This window comes from Prenolepis imparis, unplaced genomic scaffold (genome assembly GCF_030444845.1).
Source record: "Prenolepis imparis isolate NDT839.2.m4 unplaced genomic scaffold, iyPreImpa1.0 SCAF_117, whole genome shotgun sequence".
NCBI lineage: Eukaryota > Metazoa > Arthropoda > Insecta > Hymenoptera > Formicidae > Prenolepis > Prenolepis imparis.
This window is the reverse complement of record NW_028141275.1, coordinates 38,339-62,351: the sequence shown is the minus strand read 5'-3', so window position 1 is coordinate 62,351 and position 24,013 is coordinate 38,339. Positions and strand designations below refer to the sequence as shown.

The 24,013-nt window shown below is 57.3% G+C and overlaps 2 protein-coding genes across 2 annotated transcripts; both read left to right on the top strand.

The window, feature by feature from the left end:
• Nucleotides 1-4,208: 4,208 nt before the first annotated feature.
• On the top strand, nt 4,209-4,703 carry LOC145947670 (uncharacterized). Its single transcript, XM_083057449.1, has one exon. It carries the CDS (start codon nt 4,209-4,211, stop codon nt 4,701-4,703), a length of 495 nt encoding a protein of 164 aa, XP_082913575.1.
• Nucleotides 4,704-22,910: 18,207 nt separating this feature from the next.
• LOC145947668 (uncharacterized) lies at nt 22,911-23,519 on the top strand. Its single transcript, XM_083057448.1, has one exon. The coding sequence runs from the start codon at nt 22,911-22,913 to the stop codon at nt 23,517-23,519; it is 609 nt and encodes a 202-aa protein (XP_082913574.1).
• Nucleotides 23,520-24,013: the final 494 nt, after the last annotated feature.

Here is a 24,013-nt window from a genome sequence, read left to right as displayed (position 1 = left end):
AGTATATTACTTCTTTACGTAAAAATTCGCACTTTTTCGGTTGCAATTTTAAATTATGTTTTCGTAATCTCTGTAGTACTTCAGCGAGTCTTCTGTTATGATCCTCTAAGCTGGATCCGTATATAACGATGTCGTCGAGATAAACGAGACATCTGAACCCTTGTGTCCCTGTTAGTACCGAATTCATCAATCGTTGGAAGGTCGCAGGCGCGTATTTTAATCCAAACGGCATTCGGTTGAACTCGTAGTGTCCATAGGGAGTTGAAAAGGCGGTTTTATTTTTATCGCGTTTGGCCATCGATATCTGGTGATAACCTGATGCTAGATCAAGCGTCGTAAAATATTTGGCGTTCCCTAACTGGTCCAATATTTCGGTAATATTAGGCAGAAGGAATGAGTTGCCTATAGTTAAATCGTGAACTTTTCGGAAGTCTACTACTACCCTGAGTCTTGGTTTTTCTGACGCATCGGCTTTTTTCGGCACTACTAATAATGGAGCATTCCATTGGCTTACGCTTGTTCTAATAATTCCGTCTTTTAGCATTTCTTAAACTTGCTTATTTACCTCTGCTTTATGCTTCTCGGGAAGGCGGTATGGTCTTACGTTGGCCGTCGAGGTGTCGGCGCGCGTATTTATCTCGTGCTTTATCGTCGCGGTGCATGTCAGTAGTTCTCCATTTAAAAGAAATATATCGCTATATCTTTGCATATCCGTTGTACTGAGCATTTTTTTTCGGCGTTTAGATGATCCGTGCGTAATAATTGTCAAATTCATTCGTCGCGCGTTGAAGAGTTATGAATGTCGCCCGTGTGTATCATATATACTTCGTGTGCGTTATCTTCACATATGTCTTCTACGGTTACGAGCGGCGTACTAATCTCTACGGTCTCATCGGTCGTATTAATTATACTGACGGGGCACAAAAGATTTTTGGGTTCTACCAGACACCGTCCGATATATATTCCCGGTGCTGTTTCTTCGGCCTTTATCACGTCTATCTTATTACGATTCGTTGCCGCTTGTATTATTGTTTCGCTACGCGGTTTTAATTGAATTTTGTTGTACGGTCGTAATTTTAATATGGCGTTTCCTATTTGAAGCTCCTGTTTTTTGTAATCGCACGCGACTTGTTGCTTTTGTAGAAAATCAATTCCTATGATCCCTTCGTACTCCATTGGGAAGTCGTCCTTTACGACATATATCGCGTGTTTGATTTTTCGGATGCCTAAATCGATAGTCGCGTAGAATTTTCCTGTTGTTCGCGCTTTATGCCCGGTTATGCCAATCAAAGTAATTTTGTCGTCATATGTTGCGTATTAACATCGGAGTGGAACGCTTGTGTGTAGGTATGTATGAGAGGGTGTGCGCGCTTACAAATTGTGCCGAGATTCTCTTATTATATATCGCGTTTAAATAGCGCGCGCGAGAGCCGCGCTACTCGGCCCGCGCGCCAATCGCGACCGTCCACGCTCTCTCGATTGCGCGCTTTGGCGAGAGGCGCGCTCGACACAATAGACTCGAACGGTCGCCGCGTTCGAACGCCCGCGCACAATAACACTTTTCGAAAACACTGTTGCCCTCCAACCGTCTCAAAATTGTCACCGTCTTTGTCTTGAAGCTAACATCGTCTTGTTATGTCGCTCATAGATTCTTCTAGAAGGTCGGCGAAATAAAGGCGCGTGTTCGATGCTCCAGACTCATCACTATCGTTTCTGCCCTCGTAAGCGTTCGATTAGTAATCTCGTTGCTCACACAGAATTCTTGTCTCGTACTTCCTTCGAGTCACAAATTGTAACGCCGCTTCTAACAGAACGTCGCTAAGAATAAAGTTGTTATTTCTCTCCAAAGTGTAAGAAAAGTTCAAGCCAACTTCCTTGTCACTCCCACACTCCACTAACGCGCACCAGACCGCGAATGCGATCCCGTGATTGCACATTCTGGTCCTTCGAACCGGATAGGCCTCTTCGTGGCAGCGGCACCCCTTGCAATCGTCGCGCCTGTCGCATCCCTGATAAGTCAGTGCTTCTGTGATAGAGTGAATGAATATCCTGCGGAAGACAATGGATAAATTAATAGCGTCTCATGTAGAGCTGTTCGGGCGTATAGCCCGATCTTACGATAACCTGAAGAAGGTCGGTGCCGCTAAGTTGTCGATCTCCTTGATCCAGTCGGCACTAGCTATCCTGGAAAAGAAGTGGGATAAGTTTGAGAAACAGCACGACATTCTAAAGACCGAGTTCCATGACAAGCTCGATGAGACAGATTACATCACCTCAGACCTCGTTAATACCGCCGAAGCTACTTTCCTCGAGCAGCAAGCGAAGTTACTGGAGATAGAGAGGAGTCTCGCTGGTCCACGGAAGGAAGATAAGCCCATCCAGGCGGAGGCCAAGTCACCGCGTAACGTCTTGCCGCGGCTCCAACTGCAATTCTCCGGCAAGTTCGAAGACTGGCCTACTTTTCGAGATCTGTTTCAGTCCATCGTAGTCGAGGAGCCGTCACTATCGATAGTACAAAAGATGCAGTATTTGAAGGTCGGCATAAAGGGCGACGCCGAACAGCTGATACGGAACCTACCTTCGACGGAAGAGAACTTTGAGTGCGCCTAGGCCACCCTGACGAACCACTTCGAGAACAAAAGGTTCCTCGTGAGTGCTTACCTGCCTGTCCTCACCGCACTTCCGCGAAAGAAGGCCGCTGCCGGACTCCGTAAAATCTTCCACTGTGTGGTCTCCGTCGGAGCGCTCGAGGGCATTGGGCGTCCGATTTCAGAATCTACGGATCTCTTCGTCCACTTCGTGATCGAACTGCTCGATCCGAAGACCCGTCGAGATTGAGAGAAGTCGCTAGGGAGATCTGCCGAGCCCCCTTCCTATGAAGATCTGCGCGATTTCCTGGAAGAGCAGCTGATGACACAGGATGTGCTACAGAGCATCTCTGCGGAGCAGTACGGGAAATTCGCCGATAAGTCTAGCCGGACCGCACGTGCCAGCCACGTAGGAGGTCGAGGATCGGACTCCAACCGAAGCTCCCCTCTCTGCAAAAAAGAGCATTTTTTGGCGTACTGCGACTAGTACAGGAAGAACACTGCTCAGGAGAAACGAGAGGCAGTGGGTACTCACCAGCGGTGCTGGAACTGCCTAGGTCGCCACCAGCTCAGCAATTGCACGTCAGCAAAGGTATGTGCCAAGTGCTCAAGTCGGCATCATACGACCCTGCACTACGCTTTCACTGCCGTTGCACTAGCGACGGCCGGGCCCAGCCAGTCATCAACCGTCCACGTCGCCAAACGCCCAAAAGTGGAGTGCGGGCCCGTGCTTCTCGCGACCGCTCGCGTTGTAGTGCAAGATCACCACGAGAATCGCCATGCCGTTCGCGCTCTAGTGGACTCTGAAACGTCCTTGATCGCGGAGTCGCTGGCGCAGCGTCTCCGCCTGCCGCGAACTCCGGCTTCAGTGGCTATATTCGGGGTCGGTGGTATTCAGACGGGTTCGTCGCGGGAACGGATCACTGTAATCCTCTCAGCGCGTTCCGGGCTCTTCTCGTTATCTGTGTCAGTCTTGGTACTACCGCAGCTATCCATCTATAGTGGGGCGCCGGGAAGTGGACATCGCTCCTGGCCGTACGTAATAGGCCTCGAGCTCGCGGATCCTGAGTTCCAGCGCCAGGACCCGGTGGAGCTTCTCCTCGGAGCCGAGGCTTACGCCAGCATCGTTCAGCCAGACCTGCGTCGCGGGGGACCGCGGGAACCTATCGCTCAACAAACCCGCCTGGGTTGGGTACTCCTGGGTGCGATGGAAGCTCACCACATCGCTGCTTCCGTATCGTCGCTCCAGTGTTCCGCCGTGCTGCAACTGACAGACCTCATGCGCCGAATCTGGGAGGCGGAGGAGCCGCCCCGCCCCACCTTGCCTATGACTACTGACGAGCAGGCGTGCGAGGATCATTTTTCACGCTCGTACGTGAGGTTGTCCAACGGGCGCTACCAAGTGCGCCTGCCAGTCACACTAGATCTACAAGATCTCAGATCGACTCGCCTCGCCGCGTCCCGCCTGCTGGACGTCATGACGCGCCGATTCGATCGCGACAAGGACTTCGGGGATCTGTACCGCGACTTCATGCAGGGCTACCAGACCATATGTCGCCAGTAGAAGAGACGTTGCCCGCCCCCGGGAGCAGGACGTGCTACCTGCCCCACCACGGAGTGATGCGGGCCTCCGACGCCGGTACGAAAATCCGGGTGGTCTTCAATGGCTCTTCGCGCACCGCCACCGCTTCTCTCAACGCCGCTCTGTTCACCGGACCAAACCTGTTGCCGGCGCTAGTCGACATCCTGACCCGTTGGCGACGGTACCGCTACGTCTTCGTCGTCGACGTGGAGAAGATGTACCGCCAAATCCTCGTGCATCCAGACGACCGGGATCTGCAGCGGATTCTGTGGGAAGACAAAGGGCAAGTGTCAGAATTCCGGCTAAACACTGTCACGTATGGCCTGGCGAGTGCGCCCTACCTTGCCATACGTGTTCTCCATCAACTTGCAGCGGACGAGGAAGGTCGCTTCCCGTTAGGCGCTGTAGCGGTGCGTCAGAATACGTATATGGACGATATACTCACCGGGTCAGCCAGTTTAGAGTCGAGTCGACGGCTCCTGGGGGAAGTAGCCTCTCTCTGCGCGGCGGGTGGCTTCCCGCTGCGAAAATGAGCCGCCAATCACGAAGCCCTCCTGGAGGACATCCCGCCAGAACGTCACCTGACAGGTCCTACGGGCGTCATGCTGCCAACGAACGATCACTCAGTCTTAGGGTTGAGGTGGAACCCGGAGACCGATGAGTTTGCGCTCACTATCCGGAAGTTACTCAAGGCTTCCCCCACGAAGAGGACTGTGCTCTCCCAGACGGCGCGCCTGTTCGACCCCCTGGGATGGCTAGCACCGATTGTGGTCCGGGCGAAGCTGCTCATCCAGAAGGCATGGCTCCAACAGCTCAACTGGGACACCCCGCTGGCTAGAGAGGAAGCATCAGCCTGGATCAACCTAAAGGAAGAGCTTGCTGGAAGGAGTGCGCTTGCCGCGCTGGCTACGTTGCGGGACCTCGTCGACCACCCTGGAACTCCATGGCTCCTCAGATGCATCCGAGCGAGCCTACGCTGCAGTGGTGTACTTCCGGTCCACCAACGAGCAACCCAGCGTATCCTTGATCGTCGCTAAAACCAAGGTCGCCCCACTCAAGCGAGTGTCGCTTCCTCGCTTAGAGCTCTGCGCGGCGACTTTGTTAGCCAAATTGGCGGAGCACGTTCGGAGCATGCTGGACGTGAAGAAGACATCCGTCAACCTATGAACCGACTCCACTGTCACGCTTGGTTGGATCCATGGACACCCTGCAAGATGGACAACTTACGTAGCGAACCGAGTCGCTGAAATTCAGCGGATAAACCAGGATGCGAGATGGCTTCACGTACCTGGTCGAGAGAACCCAGCCGACTGCAGTCCCGCGGACTGTCCCCGAAGGAACTGTTGGTACATCCTTTCTGGTGGCAAGGACCTGATTATCTCAGGCAGCCCCCTGATGCATGGCCAATGGACACCGGCCACAAAGAGGCCGAGCTTCCTGAGCAACGATCCACACGCTGTCACGTGACCGATGACCTACGGGAGCCCGAAGAATTACGGCGATTCTCTTCCCTCCAACGCTTACTGCGGGTCTCGGCCTGGATGTGGCGCTGGCTTGATCGTCCTCGCGATGCGATAGACGGAGCACCCGCAAGAGCGCCACATTCCTTCCTGGGTCCAGAGGAGCTCCAAGCCGCGACCACTCGCTGGATCAGGGTGGTGCAATCCATGAGCTTCAGCCGCGATCTGGAGGAAATCCGCTCCGGAAGGCCGGCGCTCGGTCGAAGTCCCCTCAGGAAACTGACGCCTACGCTCGATGGCGAAGAGATCCTACGGGTCAAAGGGCGACTTAAACACTCGCTACTGGATCACGACCAGCGACATCCAGTAATTCTGCCGCCGGAATGCGCTTGCGCTCGCTGCCGAAAGCCTGCCCTTCGATCATGGATTCGTACAGTTCCATGGCTAAATTATCGACGCGTAGTCCGTATTCCCGGGCGCTTTCGCTGGGTTTTTGCTTCAGGGTGTTGAATTCCACCTGAAGATGGGTAGTGCTCCTCTTGCTTAGATAGCAGATTTCCAGTTCCCTTTTAAGTTGGGCGAAGTTGTTTATGTCGCGTGTTTCAAAGTCGAGCATAGCCTTCCCCTTTAACTTGGTGCAGAGTATCGCTTCTATTAGCGTCTTTTCGTCTACCGGGTTAATATTTTTATAGCGTAGGAGCTGGCGCTTAGAAATTTTTAAGTCTGGCTTGGGAGGTTCCGTCGAACTCAGGTATCATGTACCGCGCTTCTTTCAGCCGTAAGAAACCATGCAGATGTGCGGTTTGCCTGCGCACATTGCTCACGGTTCGTCCATATGAGATTTCGGCATAGGGGTTTTAGTGTATTATTCGCGTTCTATTTAAGTCTTCCCGGTTAGTACGTAGGTCCTGCATCTGGTCGCGGAGGTGTCTCATTTCCTCTTGCATTTCTCGGAAGCTCTGCAAAACCTCGACTAATACCGCGTTGCTCGGATCTTCGCTAGGACGTCCGGCATCCTCGTAATGGGCGGCGGCGCCATGCCTAGTCTGCGTTCGCATACGCTCGATTTCTCTATCTATGTCGTTGGACGGGATCGTGGGGTGTGTCATAGTGTTTCCGTCAGGTATCTCAAAAATACTACTATCGTACGACACGGGGGAGTAGTTTCGTCTTACCGAAACGCGATCAACCGTTGTTCGATCGATATTGCTCGGTCCTGCTTCGTTATTATTATGCGGCGAGGACTGGTTGTCTGTTACGCCTTGGGTTTCGGGTTCGCGAGCTTCCGGTTCGCGCGGATTTACGCCTGGGTATTCGGATTCGAGATTCTTTCGTACGCTATCGCGAATATCGCGGGCCGCTTCTTGCACGGGTGTTACGAAGCCGAATCTATTTGTTAATTTCGCCGGTGCGCTTAAGAAATGTGATCTTCTTTTTTGACGGTGCCGACATTCAGGCTATGTTATTATACACTATGCTGACTTACAGTATAACGATGGTACGCATTCTTCTTTCGCTCGCTCGTTGTTCCCGCACGGTCAGCTGTTGGTCGGCGCCGCAGAGTCTTCTGTCGCACTCCGCGGCGTTCCCGAATTACTGGGGTCGTTTTCTTGCGCTGTTTTGTGGTTGCACACTCCTGTCCTGGTCCGCTGGAGCTTCTCTCAGTTTTCTGTTTGAGGTCCTCGAGCACTGACGATGTTGGCAGATCCGTACTTGGCCGGGGCCCACTTCCCCGTTAGAGCCTCGGCTCGTAGGTGGTAAGGGATGGCGGCGACCCGGAATTCAAACGCCCAGTGGCGTGGCACCGTTAGGAGAGGACACTGCACGGCGCTTTGGCGCTTGTCCTCCCGCCATGCAGTCTGCGGCCTCGGCCGCTGGGGTTCTGTGCCGTGTCTCTGGGGGGGGGGGTGTTTTTCGGGGTCTTTCCTGGGGGATGTCCCCCCGGGGTCTCGGGGTGGGATTTTCGGCGGCGGGGGCCGCAGGGGAAGGGGACCAGCCGTGACTACTCGAGGGGCCTTGCCCGGAGGGTTTACCCGAGGGGCATTGCCCGGAGGGAGTCACGGCGGTCAGTCGCCGGGGCCGCTCGGACGTTTCCGAGCCGGGGCCCGGCGACGAGAGTAGAGCCCCAGGGTGCTGGTTGGGGGTCTCCAGGCTGGGTAGCCTGGGTCCTCGTCCCAGCGTCCCTGGGGCTGCCGTTCCCGGGCAACTCGGACATATTCCGAGCTTGGGCTGAGACGGCGGAGTAGACCACGCGTGGTTACCCAAGGGGCTTTGCCCGGAGGGGTTACCCAAGGGGCATTGCCCGGAGGATGCCACGCGGGTCTGCCGCTGGGGCTACTCGGACGTTTCCGAGGCGGGGCCCAGCGGCGAGTGTTTGTACTCCTGGCCGGTCGGGACCGTTTCCCCTTCCGAACCGGCCGGTCAGGAGAAGGTGTGTCCCTTCCACCGGACGTGATTACCGGTGGGGGGACGGCTGGTCGCCACGGCGTGTAGGGCAGGGTCGGGGAGCGGCGACCCTGTCCGAAGAGTCCGTGGGGCCCCCCGGGTGGCGCCACCCGCTGCGGTACCCCCGTTGTCGAAGGCGGGGGTCCCCTGAAACCCCATGAGGGAGTCAAACCCCTCATTGGGGAGTAAGGGGCTCGGGGTGCGGTATCCCCCGGCCAATGACGTACGTCCCCTCCCCGGGGGAACTTGGAGCCCGGCTTTGGGGTGTGGCCGGTCATGTTTCGGGGCACCCCTTGGCCGGTGGGGGTATACCCTGGGGGACGGAGCCGCAGCGGGATAGTGGGAAGAAACAAAATGAAAGTACAAATGCAGAAAACAAATAAGAAGAACTCAGATGAGCCTTTTTTTACGCTGTGGAAACCATCATGGTACCCTCGCCCTCCGGGTAGAGGACGAGGGTTATGTGGGACTCCTTGTTCCCCTTGGCCGGTCCACTGGTGGATCGGTCAGGGGGCCCAAGATCTACCGCACTAAAACCACAGCGTGTGCCTGCGCTGGCGCTTACGGTGATGGCGGGGAACCAGCAATTGCATCACTTCCCGCCATCATCTGGCCCTATCTGTCCCGGGAGAGCATCTTCCCCGAGAGGAAGATACTCTCCCCCGTCATTGTGCGGATCCTACCCGGTTGCGACGCAAAGGGGCACAACCTCCACGCCGCGCCCTCCCAAAAAGTTTGGGGGGCGGGGTCACGGCTCGAGTTTTCCCGTTCGAACCGCCACCCCCCGCCACCGGAACGAGGCCCACTCTCTCTCCCAAGAGGGAAAAGAGATTCGGCCAGCGCACCGGGAGCCCTACTTCTGGGAATTCTGTCCGGCGTGGGCAGAGGAGCTCCTCAGAAGGGGGGAAAACCCGTCCGCAGGCAGTGGTGCCCTCTCACCGGCGCTCTAAGGCACCGGTGAGAGGGCCCCGGTCTGCCGCGTCCCTACCCGGGGAGGACCACGTGCAATGGGGCTCCTAGTGAGCCCCGGTGTGGTCCCCCCTGCCCCCGGGCCGCGGTTCCCACCCTATCGGGATTCGACCATCGACCCGGGGGAAGCGCCGAGACCCTCCACTGGGAGAGGAACTCGGCATGGGCGGGGGCAGACGCCGCCCGACTCCCGACCGCAGGGCTTACGCCGTGCGGCCGCCAGCCGGGCGGCACCCGCCCCCGCCATTCTCCTTGGACTGCTCCACGCTAACGTGCCTCCTCCTCCACAACCGGGCGAGGGGGGCACCGCGCCCCTCGCCCAACCTCCCGTCTTCTACTCCGTCCCCTCCGGGGGGCGTCTTCTTCTCCTGCGACGGGGGGGTCCGCCTCCGCGTCCCCGCCTCCGCGTCCCCGCCTCGGCGGGCCGCCCCCGCCACCTCCCCATCTACCACGGGCACCTTCTCTCCCTCGCGCCCTCCCGGCCACTGACCCCCCGGGCCCGACCCGCCCCTGGCCCCAACCGCGGCGATTTCATCGCCCAGGCAGCCAGGAGGGGTCGTCCCTCTCCCCCCGGGATTCAGGGGAGAGAGGGAGTCTCCCCCTTCTTCCCCGCCTGTCCCGCTCTCTTTCGGCCTCCTCCTTCTGCGTCATAACTTTGAAGCAGAAGGAGGAGACTGCCTCCCACGCTTCCTCGCTCCCGACCATCTTAGCAGCGATGGTCGGGAGCGCCAGATCCTCCCCGATAATTTGGACGAGGACACGGCGCTCCTCTGCCCACGCCGGACAGAATTCCAGCGTGTGCTGCGCCGTGTCCCCGTCACAATGATAGCACTGCGTGGTGCGCTCTTTCCTTATCTTACACAGATACTCGCCGAAACAACCATGTCCGGCGAATATCTGTGTAAGGTGGTACGACATCCGTCCGTGAGGCCTATCCACCCACCCACTCTTTCATTATAGGCCTCACGGCCCCCCTCCCGTTATCCGCCACCTTGTCATGGTGGGGGGGCTCACCCTTCGCAAGGGGATAGCTTTGCGAGGGGTGCTAAGAGCGGATAGTGCCTCATATCATAAGGCACACTTGCCCCCGGTCTCTGGGGGCTCCCCCTAGTTTCCGGGGGTTCCTCCTTGACTGCGGGAGTCTTCCCGCAGTCTTGGGGGACGGGGCCCACTTCCCCATAAGAGCCTTGGCTCATAGGTGGTAAGGGATGGCGACCCGGAATTCAAACCCCCGGTGGCATGGCACCGTTAGGAGAGGGCATTGCACGGCGCTTCGGCGCTTGCCCTCCCGCCATGCTTTTGCGGCATTGGCCGCGGGGTTTTCTGTTCCGAGTCCCCGGGAGGGGGGGTGTTCTCGGGATTTCTCCTGGGAGTGCTCCCGCCGGGTTTCGGGGTGGGTTTCTTTGTGGTTGGGGCCGCGGGGTGGGAAGACCAGCCGTGACTACTCGAGGGGCTTTGCCCGGAGGGTTTACCCGAGGGGCATCGCCCGGAGGGTGTCTCGGCGGTCGGTTGCCGGGGCCGCTCGGACATTTCCGAGGCGGGGCCCGGCGACACGTAGGGCCCCGGGGTGCTGGTTGAGGGTCTCCAGGCTGGGTAGCCTGGGTCCCCGTCCCAGCGTCCCTGGGGTTAGCCGTGCCCGGGCCACTCGGACGTATTCCGAGCTCGGGCCGGGCGCGGCGCGGAAGGTCACGCGTGGTCACCCGAGGGACTTTGTCCGTAGGGGTTACCCAAGGGGCATGGCCCGGAGGGTGCCACGCGGACCTGCCGCCGAGGCCGCTCGGACATATCCCGAAGCGGGGCTCGGCGGCGAGAGCATGTACTCCTGGCCGGTCGGGACCGTTTCCCTGTCCGAACCGGCCGGTCAGGAGAGGTGTCGTCCCCCCGCTGGCAGGTGATGTCGCCGGCGAGGGGACGTGCTGGTCGCCATGGCGTGTAGGGCGGGGCCGGGGAGCGGCGACCCCGTCTAAAGCGTCCGTGGGGCCCCCCGAGTGGCGTCACCTGCGGAGGTGCCCCCGTTGTCGGAGGCGGGGGACCCCCGAAACCCCATGGGGAAGTCAAACCCCTCATGGGGGAGTAAGGGGCTCGGTGTCCTGTGCCGGGGGTGTGGTATCCCCCCCGGCCCGCGGCATAAGCCGGCCCCCCGGGTGTCCCCGGGGCACCGGTTTGGGAGTCGATTCCGGGGGCACGATTCCGGTCATGTTTCGGGTCGTGTTTCTGGGTCGTCCCCTGGTCGTTGGGAGATACGCCGGCCGATCGAGCCTTCGCAGGGAGTGGGAATAAAAAGAATGAGCTGCAATAACATAACCAATAACTTAAGTACTAAGGGGGAGGAGGAGACCAAAGGTTCCAGACCGGGGCCGCGGTCTTCTAAGGTCGCTGTAAAGGCGATGAAATTGGTGAGGGAACCGAGAGTGATCTTCCGGAGAGAGGAAGCTGTACCACGCAAGGAGCCCACGGTGGCGGAATCTCGACAAGAGATGTCTAAGACCGAGAAGGAGGGAGTATCGATGGAGGTCATCGCCCAGATCCCTCTACCAGAGGCCGATACGTACGACTCCGATTGGGGGCAGAAACCCCTCCCCAAAAGGAAGAAACGACGGCGCCCCGTTATCACCGGGGAGCATGAGAAAAAAAAGGTCAGAGAGTCTGAGCAGCTCGCTGAGAAAGAGCGCAGGGAGGAGGCAGAGATGCTCGACCCTGCCACGCCAGTGTGTGAAAACCAGGCGTGGCAGAGGTTTGAGCAGAAGACTGCCGAATTCAACGACGAGGTTTCGCAGGCGCAGACGCTTGATGTCGCTGCGAGGGGATTGGAGTGCGTTACCGTATTAAAGGAATGCGCGATAAAAAGCAAGAGACTAAAAGGTAACGTGCAAAAAGAAATATCTGATGCGGCCTGTTACCTGCAGGCCGCCATAGCCGCTCTGGCCGCGACAAGTTCGTCGCAGGCCACAGTGACTAATAATCCGGAGGGGGAGAGCGAAATAAAGACTCTACAGAATGAAAATAGGATACTCATGTCAGAGATACTCCAATTGAAGAACGAAGTTCAACGTCTCAAAAAAGGGGAAGGCAAAGCCAAAGGGAAGAAATCCACCAAGAACTGCGCCACCAAAGGCTATAAATGAGGGGGTGAACCCTTACGTGGTAAGGAAGGATATTACCTCCTCATCCGCCACAGCAAGAAAGGAAGTAGAGGTGGACGCCGCAATGGATGTGGACATCGCTATGGATGTCCCAACACCAGCGCCGCCACCGGTCAACAGACCCCCTGTAAAGGGAGCTGTCAAGAAATTAAAGGATTACCCTCCTGGCATAGGGCAGGAGGATATGAGCGCATACGATGAGTTGACCGCGCGTATTCAGGGGCTGCTCGACATGAAGGAAAAGCTTAAGAAGGGAGCCAAGGGCCCGCCTTCAAAACCTCCCCCGAGCAGAGCAGTCCCCTACGACGCCGACCGGCAGTACGACGTGCCGCCGAAGGGACCGGTCCCTGCCAAGGACGGCGCCGGGAAGAAAGGAAAGAGAAAGGGTAACTCCCAAAAGGGTGGAAACCCTCTGGGAGACCCAGGAAAGGATGGGCCGAAGCCAATAATGGCGATGGCCCAAACAAGGGGTTCCTCCCCTAACAATCCTCCCCCGCTCCCGCGACCTTCGGATGCCCAGGATTCCGCCTGGGTGAAGGTCGTTGGGAGGAAGGAAGCGAGGAAGAGTCGGGCGCCGGTACCAGCGCCCGCTAAGCCCTCCTCCAAGAGCAGTAGCGGGATCAAGAAGTCTCCCCCCCCCCTCTCGGTTAAAGAGAAGGCCGAGGGAAAGGCTGCCCCAGGCGCTACTGTGAGGAGGTCCGGGAGGAACCCCAGGACGGCGGCGATGACTATTCACTGCCCGGAAGGCTCATACGGCGAGACAATTGCCCTTGCCCGCCAAAAGGTGAGCCTAGAGGAGCTGGGCAATAAAGACGTTAAGGCTCGCCGAGCAGCCACCGGGGCCATCCTATATGAGATTCCGGGGGAAAATAAGGGGGAAAAGGCAGATCTCTTCGCGGAGAGGCTGAGACAAGCGCTAGACGGAAAAGAAGGAGTCCGGGTGACCCGCCCTTGTAAGAGGGGCGATATCAGAATACACGGACTCGACGACTCAGCTACCGTCGAGGAAGTGAAGCAGGCGGTAGCTAAGATTGGAGGGTGCCAGGCCTCCGAAATCAAAACGGGCCAGATCCGTTTCAACAAGGGGGCCATGGGCACCCTCTGGTTGCAGTGCCCAATCGCGGCCACGGTCAAGGTGGCCGCGGCGGGTAAAGTAAATGTGGGATGGGTGGTGGCCAGGGTAGAGCCACTCAAAGCGCGCCCTCTCCAGTGCTTCCGGTCAATGGGAAGAGGGCACGTCAAAGAGCAATGCAGCAGCCCGGTTGATCGAACTGGCTGCTGCTATAACTGCGGCTCCCTTGGCCACAAGGCCATAGAATGCAAAAATAAGACGCACTGCGTCTTATGCGCAGAGGCCGGCTTGCCGGCCTACCATCGCACCGGCGGTGAGAGCTGCCGCGCAAAGAAGGGTGGAAGGGTCGCCAAGAAGGGCGGCAGACAGATAGAGAAGAAGGGAGGAGCTAAGGGGGGTCTCGGGGATGGCGTAACCTCCCCCGAGCATTCCCAAGGCAAGCAAGGAGAGGAGAAAGGAGGGGCCAAGGGGGGCTCCGGGGATGGCCTTGCCTCCCCCGGGCTTGCCCAAGGCCAAGTTAAGGAGGCGCCCAAACTCCAACGTAGACGTAGAGAAAGGGGCGCCTCCAAACAGGTGAAGATAGGAGGAGACGCGCCTCCAGCTCAAACCAATGAGCTTATGGAGGTGACCATGGAGGAGGTCTAAGCGTCGCCAATTATGGCGAAGCAAATAGGCCTCCTCCAGGCAAATCTGAACCACTGTGCCAGGGCCCAGGATCTTTTCTTACATACCCTGGCGCAGTGGAAATGCGGAATAGGGATCGCGGCCGAGCCGTATCGTGTCCCAGCCGATAATCCGTGCTGGGCCACGAACGATAGCGGCTCGGTCGCGATCACGTGGAGACAGGAGACAGGCTCCCCTCCGTGCACCAAGATCGGAGGGGGGCGAGGGTATACAGCCGTGGAGTGGGGCCCACTGTGGGTAATCGGGTGTTATATCCCCCCCAGTGTAGACCCTGCCACGTTCGGGGATATCCTCGACGAGATCTCGCTCGTCGTGTTGAGGAGACTCCCCGAACCAATTGTGGTCGCCGGCGACTTCAATGCCTATCCGGCGCATTGGGGTTTCCGGCGAACGAACCGCAAAGGCAGGGTTTTGGAGGATTGGGCAGCGGTTCTCGGCCTCTGTATCATAAATCAGGGCAGCACCCTGGTCAGGCCGCAGGGGGAGTCCATTGTTGATTTAACATGGGCGTCTCCCTCTGCGGCAGACAGGATTAGGGACTGGCGAGTGATGCAAGAAGAGACCCTCTTCGACCATCTATACATCCGGATGAGGGTCGACATCACCCGCCGGGGGGTGCTGAACCGCGCCCAAGGGGGGGACCTTCCCAAAAGGTGGGCCCTAGCCAAGTTGGATTCTGACAGGTTGGTGGCAGCCATGCTCTCTGCCACCTGGCCCGGTGCAGAAGCACCGCAAGGGATAGGGGACCAGGTGGCATGGCTCGGGGAAACCATGAGGGATGCTTGTGACATCTCCATGCCCCGAGCCAACCCGAGGCCGCAGAGAGCGGCGTACTGGTGGACGGAGGAGATTGCGGACTTGAGACGCACCTCCGTCCAGGCCAGACGCCGCTTCAAGAGGATGAGAAGAAGAGGCCTCGGCGACGACGGCGAGGGCGTGGCTGAGGCGCTCGAGCGTTACAGATCAGCTCGTAACGCTCTGAGCACTGCCATCAGAGCATCAAAGGCAAGGTCCTGGGACGAACAGCTCCAGGGCCTCAATGCGGACCCTTGGGGGCGTCCATATAGGGCAGTAATGAAGAAACTGCGAAGATGGACGCCGCCCGTGACGGAGGCGCTGGACACCGAAGTATTGGAAAATATACTATCGACCCTCTTCCCACAATGCGACAGGGTTCGTGAACTACATGTAAGGAAACCCGTCGCGTGGGAGGAGGAATACGAGGTGTCCAGCGCCGAGCTGGCCGGGATTGCCAAGAGGCTCAGAGCCCGGGACAATAAGGCCCCGGGGCCTGACTGCATTCCCGGAAGGGTCTGGCTATATGCCATGACGCACCTGTCAGAACCAATGAGAAGGCTGTATACCGACTGTCTCAGGGAAGGAGAGTTCCCCCCAGTCTGGGGTAAGGCCAAGTTGGTACTCATCCCAAAAGGGGGCAGAACAGATGGAGCGCCTTCCGTGTATAGGCCCATTTGCCTGCTCGATGAGGTCGGCAAGATCTTCGAACGAATAATTGCCGACCGACTCGTCAGGCAGATGCGTGAAGTGGGGCCCGACCTCCACGAGGACCAGTTCGGATTCCGCGAACATAAGTCAACGACGGACGCGATTCTGCTCGTCCAATCGTTCGCGGAGTCCGAAGCTGAAGAGGGTAGGGTGGTGGTTTGTGTATCGTTAGATATAACCAACGCTTTTAACACCCTGCCTTGGGGAAAGGTGAGGGGCGCCCTTGAAGAACATGGCGCCCCTCCATATCTCGTGGAGGTCGTAAAGGCCTACTTTAGAGACCGTGGAATAGAGTACCGGGACAAAACCGGTGCTCAACGCGGAAGGAAGGTGTCGTGTGGTGTCCCACAGGGGTCAGTGTTGGGCCCCCTGCTGTGGAACATCACGTACGACAAAGTGCTCCGTTCTGCCCTCCCCCCGGCTGCCGTGTCGTCTGCTACGCAGACGACACAATAGTTCTGGCCGGGGGGAACGACTGGGGGGACGCAAAAGGGAAGGCAGTCTTAGCGGTGGCCTTCGTGGTGCGCGCTATAAAGGAGTTGGGCCTTAAGGTGGCTCCCCACAAAACGGAAGCCATCTACTTTCATGATGGCTCCCAGGGGAAGCCACCAAGGGCCCAAGTTATCGTGAACGGCATCCCCGTCCAGCTAGGGCCAAGTATTAAGTACTTGGGGCTCTGGCTGGACGGTACTTGGCGCTTTGATGAACACCGGTCGTCTGGCCGAGAAAGCCAACGGGGTAACGGCGGCACTCAGTCGCCTGCTGCCCAATCTTGGCGGGCCAGACGACCGGGTTAGGAAGCTGTATGCAGCAGTGGTGAACTCGGTGACCCTGTATGGGTCACCGGTGTAGGCGGACGAGGCGGTGGCCATCCGTAGAATAAAGGATATCCTCCTTAGAATACAGCGGAGGATGGCCATCCGCGTCGTCCACGAGTACCGCATGCAGCGGCCTCGGCCCTTGCAGGACTGCCCCCCATGGAGCTCCAGGCGTACGCCTATAAAAGAGCGTACGAAAGAGTTAAGGAGCTCCGTGGGGAGGGCTTCAAAATAACAGAGAGGGTCCGAGGCATCGTCAAGGCGCAAGCCCGACGACGAATGATGGAGGAATGGGGGGATTGGCTAGAAAACATCCCCCCATCCAATTCGGGAAAAGAGGATCGTCGGGGCTGTGAGGCCTGTCCTAAAAGAGTGGGTGAAGACAGGCCTCACGGCTGGATGTCGTATCACGTGACACAGATGTTCGCCGGGCATGGATGTCGGCGAATACCTGTGTCGAATAGGGAAGGAGCGCACCGCGCAGTGCCACCACTGCGACGAGGACAGGGACACGGCGCAGCACACGCTGGAGTTCTGTCCAGCGTGGGCTGAGGAGCGCCGTGTCCTTGTCGAAAAAACTGGGGAAAATCTGTCGCTCCCGGCCATTGTTGCAAAGATGGCCGGGAGCGAGGAAGTATGGGAGGCGGTCTCCTTCTGCTACAATGTCATGACGCAGAAGGAGAAGGCCGAAAGAGAGCGGGAAAGACGGGGAAGAGGGAGGAGACTCCCTCTCACCCCTGAAACCCGGGAGGAGAGGGACGACCCCTCCTGGCTGCCTGGGCGAGGAAACCGCCGTAGTGGTGGCCGGGGGGTGGAGAGCCCGTGACGAGACGGAAGACGGTGGCGGGGTAAGGGGGAGAACACGAAGACCCCGTCACCGTCAACAACAACAAGCCCCCCCATGACAATAACGGGGAACTTAGGTTCCCCAAGTCACACGGGGGGGGGGGGCCGCCTCTATATGAGAGGCGGCCAGATATAACGGGATGTTGGGCGAGGGGCGCTATGCCCCCCTCGCCCAAAATAGAAAGGGGATGAGGCCCATTTGGGTGGTTGGGCGGGGGGCGCTGTGCCCCCCGCCCGGCATTACAAAGGAAGCCCCTTAGGGGGCGGACTCGTAGTCCGAAGAGGAGGGCGGGGGCGGGCGTCGCCTGGCCAGCGGCCGCATGGCGAAAGCCCTGCGACCGGGGGCCGGGCTGTTTCCGCCCCCGCCCCTGCCGAGTTCCTCCCCTAGGGGAAGGCCTCGGCGCTGCACCCGTCCGATGGTCGAATCCCGCAAGGGAGGGAACCGCGGTCCGGGGGCAGGGGGACCACAGGGACTCAATAGGAGTCCCATTGCACGTGGTCCCCCCGGGTAGGGACGCGGCAGCGGGTGTCCTCTCACCGGTGCCTTAGTGCGCCGGTGGGAGGGCATCACTGCCTGCGGACGGGTTTTCCCCCCCTCCTGGGGGAACTCCCAGAAGTCGGGCTCCCGGAGCGTTGCCCGAATCTCTTTTCCCTTTGGGAGGGAGAGGGAGCCTCGTTCCGGAAGCGGGGGGTGGCGGCTCGAACGGGATACTCGAGCCGTGACCCCGCCTCCCAAACTTTTTGGGAGGGCGCGGCGTGGGGGTTGTGCCCCCCTGCGCCGCAACCGGGCTGGACCGCACGATGCTTTCGCGGGGGAGAGTATCTTCCTCTCGGGGAAGATGCTCTCCCGGGATAGGTAAGGCCAGGTGATGGCGGGAAGTGATGCAAATGCTAGTTCCCCGCCATCACTGTAAGCGCCAGCGTAGGCACCCGCTGTGGTTTTAGTGAGGTAGGTCTTGGACCCCCTGATCGATCCATTCGTGAAACGGTCAAGGGGAACAAGGAGTCCCACATAACCCTCATCCTCTACCCGGGGGTGGAGGGTACCATGATGGTTTCCACAGCGCCAAAAAAAAAAGAAAAAAAGGCCTCACGGCCCCGACGACTCTCTCTCCCGAGTTGGATGGGGGGATGTTCTCCAGCCAATCCCCCCATTCCTCTAGCATTTGTCGTCGGGTTTGCGCTCCGACTATGCCTCGGTCCCTCTTAGTTATTTTGAACCCCATCCCACGGAGCTCTCTCATTCTTTCATACGCCCTCTTGTAGGCGTATGCCTGGAGCTCCATGGGAGATAGTCCAGCGAGGGTCGAGGCCGCTGCATGCGACACCGTCCTGTAACCGCGGACGACGCGGTTGGCCATTCTCCTCTGGATCCGGCGAAGTATATCCCGGATCCGTCTCCTTGCCACCGCCTCGCCCGCCCATACCGGTGACCCGTAAAGGGTCACAGAGTTGACTATTGCCGCATACAACCTGCGCACCCGGTTGTCCGGCCCGCCAAGATTGGGCAGCAGGCGGCTAAGTGCCGCCGCTACCCCACTGGCCCTTTCTTCCAGACGACCGAAGTGCGCGTCGAAGTGCCATTTGCCGTCCAGCCAGAGACCCAAGTATTTGATACTCGGCCCCAGCTGAACGGGGATGCCGTCCACGATGACATGAGCCTTTGGTGGCTTCCCCTGGGAGCCATCATGGAAAAAGATGGCCTCCGTTTTATGGGGAGCCACCTTAAGGCCCAGTTCCCTAATTGCACGCACCACGCAGGCCACCGCGAGATTTGCCTTCCCTCTTGATTCCCCCCAGTCATTCACCCCTGCCAGGACTATCGTGTCGTCCGCATAGCAGACGACTCGACAGCCGGGGGGAGGGCAGAACGAAGCACTGTGTCATAGGTGATGTCCCACAACAGCGGGCCCAAAACTGACCCCTGTGGGACACCACACGACACTTGCCTTCCGCACTTGGTACCGGCTTTGTTCCGGTACTCCAGGCTCCGGTCCCGGAAGTAGGCCTTAATGGCCTCCACGAGATATTGTGGGACGCCATGGTCTATTAAGGCGCCCCTTACCTTTCCCCAGGGCAGGGTGTTGAAGGCGTTTTTAATGTCTAGTGCAACGCCGACAACTACCCTGCCCTCTTCAGCCTCGGATTCCGCGAACTGACGAACGCGTAGGATTGCGTCCGTCGTTGATCTGTGTTCGCGGAATCCGAACTGGTCCTCGTGGAGGTCAGGCCCCACTTCCCTCATCTGCCTGACGACTCGGTCGGCTATGATCCTTTCGAAAATTTTGCCGACCTCGTCGAGCAGGCAAATGGGCCTGTATGCGGAAGGCGCTCCGTCCGTTCTGCCCCCTTTTGGGATAAGGACCAGATTGGCCTTACCCCAGACTGGGGGGAACTCACCCGACTTGAGACAGTCGGTTAGCAGCCGTCGTATTGGTCCAGACAAGTGCTTCAAGACGTATAGCCAGACCCTTCCGGGGATGCCATCAGGCCCCGGGGCTTTGTTTTCCCCGGGTCCTAAGCCTTTTGGCACCCCGGCCAACTCAGCATTGGACACCTCGTACTCCTCTTCCCACGCGACGGGCTCCCTGACGTATAGCTCGGGAACCCTGTCGCATTGTGGGAAGAGGGTCTCTAAGATGTTTTCCAGCACTTCGGCGTCCAATGGCTCCGTCACGGGGGGCGTCCGTCTCCACAGCTTTCTCATGACTGCCTTATATGGACGCCCCCAATTGTCGGCATTGAGGCCCTGGAGTTGCTCGTCCCAGGACCTCGCCTTCGACGCTCTGATGGCGGCGCTCAGAGCGTTACGAGCTTCTCTGTAACGCTCCAGCGCCCCTACCATGCCCTCGTCATCGTTGCCCAGGCCTCTTCCTCTCAACCTCCTATAGCGGCGTTTGGCCTGGACGGAAGAGCTCAGATGAGCCTAAAGAAATGGAGGAGGGAAATGTAGAGATAGATCTCCCATTAAAAAGGACGAATGATCTCCTAAAATAAGGACAAGGCTAGGCGGAAGCCTTGATGAAAAACAGGGAGGGACGGGAACAAGCACCAACATGCTTGAGTGCACGGTTCCCATCAGAAGAATGAAAATGAGCCCGGCGAGCAGTACAAGCTCTGCTAACATCACAGTCGGAACTAAGGAAGGACAGGAGCAAAACATCCAAGAACAAGTGGTGTCCGCTAATAAACAACAGGATGCAGAGACGTACTAGGACCAGTCAGACTCTGTCGCTGACACGGTAAGTCTCAGCGGACATGAGACAGAGGAGGTGGAAGTCACCCAAATGAGTGTAGACAGACTTCGTAAGAAGAAGAAGGGGGGAAGGGAAGGATTCCCACCACTGGCGCCTATTATTTAAAACAGGAGAAGGAGGAAAAAGAGAAGAAAGAAAGATTTGCACAGATTGAGAGAGACATTCTCGATAGTACATCGAAGCCCTACGACACGAGGGCGTATCAAGAATTTCTCTTATCCATGAAGAATCTAGAGGAAGAGATGAAGCTGACTCCGATAGTAGATATAGAGTCAATAGTTGCGGAAGAAACCACCCAACTCTACAAAGTGGCTAAGGACTCGGGAAATCTGAAGGGAACCTTTCAGAAGCAAATCAAGGAATCGGCCGCTAAGATGAGTGCGGCAGCGACGATCCTTACAATGAAATTGGAAGAGACCGGCAGCCCCTCAATCATCGAGAAGAGATTGGAGGAAGTGAGCAAGGAACTAAAAGCCTTGAGAGAGGAAAATAGTAAATTAAGAAGGATAGTAGATAGTATGAGGTATAAAGAGAAAGAGAGGGAAAGATCCCGTGACAAGGTCTCGGATATGGACGAATGGGGACATATTGGATGGGAGGAAGCCTCCGTAACCCCTCTTCCATCAAGCGATGGGAGGTCACGGAGGCGGAAAAGGGAGCTCCACCTCTACCCGCAAAGGGTAGGGAAGCCCCCAAGAAAGGATATCCAAGGAAAGGAAGTGTTGGAGAAACCCCACCTCTGCCAAAGAATGGCAGGGGAACCGCCCCAACACACGAGATAGGAAATATTGAGGAAACCCCACCTCTGCCAAAAGGCAGGGGAGCCTCCCCAATACCAAAGACATGGCAGAGGATGGAAGTGGAGGAAGGGAGTACACCACAGCCTCAAGTTCAAAAAACAGAGGATGAGGAAAATAAACTGGAGGAAAAAATAGAGAAAACGCTCCATAGAATACTCTACGGTGAGTTCTTCCCAATGATGGAGAGGATGATTGGAGACGCCACCGCCACCGTGGCCAAGCCACTAAGGCCACCTCTTAGGTCGGACGAGATGCCGACTGAAAGAGACAAGAGCCTGAAAAGCAGAGCGAGCGGGCAAAGGGTAACAATCCTCAACCCGCCCGCTCGTAACCCGACTCCAAGAAACCCAATTCCCAGTAACATAGGAAAAAAGGAAGGAAAGAAAAACAAAGAAAAAGAAAAAGAGAAGGGGAAAATCAAAGCAACAGAAATAGTTGCGAATCCAGAAAAGGAAAGTAAAAAGAAAGGAGGAAGAGAAAAAGAAAGAGGAGGAAAACAAATGGACCAGTGTGGTCAAAAGGAAGAAAAACAATAATAAAGAGCAAAATGCTCAAGAGAAGGGGAAGACCTCCACAAACGGACAGCCCCAAAGGGAAGGTCCAAAGATAAAGAAAGAGAGGCTCAAGAAAATCCCGCGAACAGTTGCGGTGATTCTGACGTGCCCGAAAGGGACATATGATGAGAACATGACGGAAGCAAGGAAAAAGATAAAACTGGCGGAACTGGGTTCCCGGAGGGAGAGGGAATCCAAATTAAAAGAGCCCTCACGGGAGCGATGAAATTTGAAATTCCCTCAATACGAGGGAAGGAAGGAGAAGTAATCCAATCTGGAAAAGAGCTAGCCGATAGCTTTGCTATGAAGCTCCAAGAGGTGCTCGCCGGGAAGGAAGTGTGAGAGTGGATCGGCCCACCAAGACCGCTGAATTGAGAGTTAAAGACTTGGAGGGGTCGATCTCACTCTCAGAGATAAGAGAGGCGATCGCGGAAGCCGGAGAATGTGACGCAGAGAGCGTCAGAGTGGGGGACATCAGGATGTCTCCTGCAGGTATGGGCACAGCCTGGGCTAGATGCCCACTAGCGGCTGCAAAGAAAATAGGAGAGAAAGGGAGGATCACAATTGGATGGGCAAGGGCCAGAGTGGAGATACTCCAAGACAGGCCCTTGCAGTGCTTCAAATGTCTGGAGGGGGGTCATGTGAGGGACAGGTGCCCAAACAATGTAGACAGAAGCTCCCGCTGTTATAGATGCGGGAGCGAAGGACACCCCTTCAGAACATGTACAGGAAAGGTGAACTGCCCGGTCTGCAGTGACAAAGGACTCCCTGCTAATCATAGAGCAGGGAGTGGTGCATGCGGACCGGTGCAGAATGGCAGCAGGGGAATCGGATTAGGTCCAAAACCCCTAGAAAAGAAGGAGACCCCAGCGGAAAAGGGGAAAAAAGAAAAAAAGGAAAAGAGTACAACACAAGGAGTAGGAAAAGAGGAAAGAGAAAAACCTCGTATTGTTGAGGTGAAGGAGGTGGCACTGTCGATCACCACTAACACTGCCAGACCCCCTAACCCCTCAACGTCCAGAATCCCTGTCATAGGGATGAGGACAAGGGCAAGGAAAGAAGAGGAAAAAGAAGAGAGACAAAGGGAAGGAGGAAATAAGAAGCAAAGACTAAGAAAGAATCTGAGTGAGGACGGTCCGGATGCAATGGAGGTGGCACCAGAAGAAAGGCCAAGCAAAAGCTCAACATGAGCTGCCCAGTGCTGCAGGGAAACCTGAACCACGCCAGAAGGGCTCAGGATCTGTTTATACAGAACCTTGTTGAACGTGGTGGAGGACTTGGCATTGTATCCGAGCCGTACCGTGTTCCCGAAGATAACCCAAACTGGGTGGGAAGCACGGACGGCTCGGCTGCCATTCTATGGAGAGGGGCAACTAACTCCCCTCCGGTTTCGAAGATCGAAGCCGGAGTAGGATATGTCGCGGTAAGATGGGGGGCCATTGTCGTCGTAAGCCTCTATGCCTCTCCAAATATGGGATGCATGGAGTTCGATGAGAGGTTAGGGGCAGTGGGAGAATGTGTAAGGAGGCATCTCCCACTGCCAACTATAATTGCGGGGGACTTCAACGCCAAATCTGACGCTTGGGGTTCCCCGCAAAATAATGCAAGAGGGAGAGTAGTCCTGGACTGGGCGGCGGAACTGGGGCTCTCCGTAATGAATACGGGGAGCACCAGTACATGTGTTAGGATGCGGGGGGAGTCGGTCATAGACCTGACATGGGCGACTCCCTCCGCAATGGAGGTTATCGGAGGGGTGGAGGGTGGCGACGGAGGCGGAGACATTGTCCGATCATAGGTACATTGAATTCTCCGTCTCCGTCGTCCCGCCCGAGGTGCAGGACCGCCGCCGAGCCCAGGAGAAGATGCGATGACGATGGTCCCTCAAAAAGCTTGACGAGGACATGTTCGGAGCTATGCTTCAAGCGGCTCTACTAGCCAGGGGAGTAGAGGGGGGGTCGGAATCTGCAGGAGCATTTGGGCTGGATGCTAAAAACAGTGGAGGCGGCGTGTGACGCCTCCATGCCTAGAGTTAGATTCCGACCACCCAAATGCGCCTACTGGTGGTCGGAAACGATCGCCGATCTAAGGCGATTGACCGACCAAACCAGGAGACGACTTCGAAGAAGGCGACGGGGAGAAGACGTGGACGAGGACGCATGGAACGCGTACCGAGCCGCGAGGGATGAATTGCGTGCAGCGATAAGGGAGGCAAAGGCGGTGGCCTGGAACGAGTTGCTCCTCTCCCTTGATAGGGATCCGTGGGGGCGCCCATACAAGATGGTTCTCAAT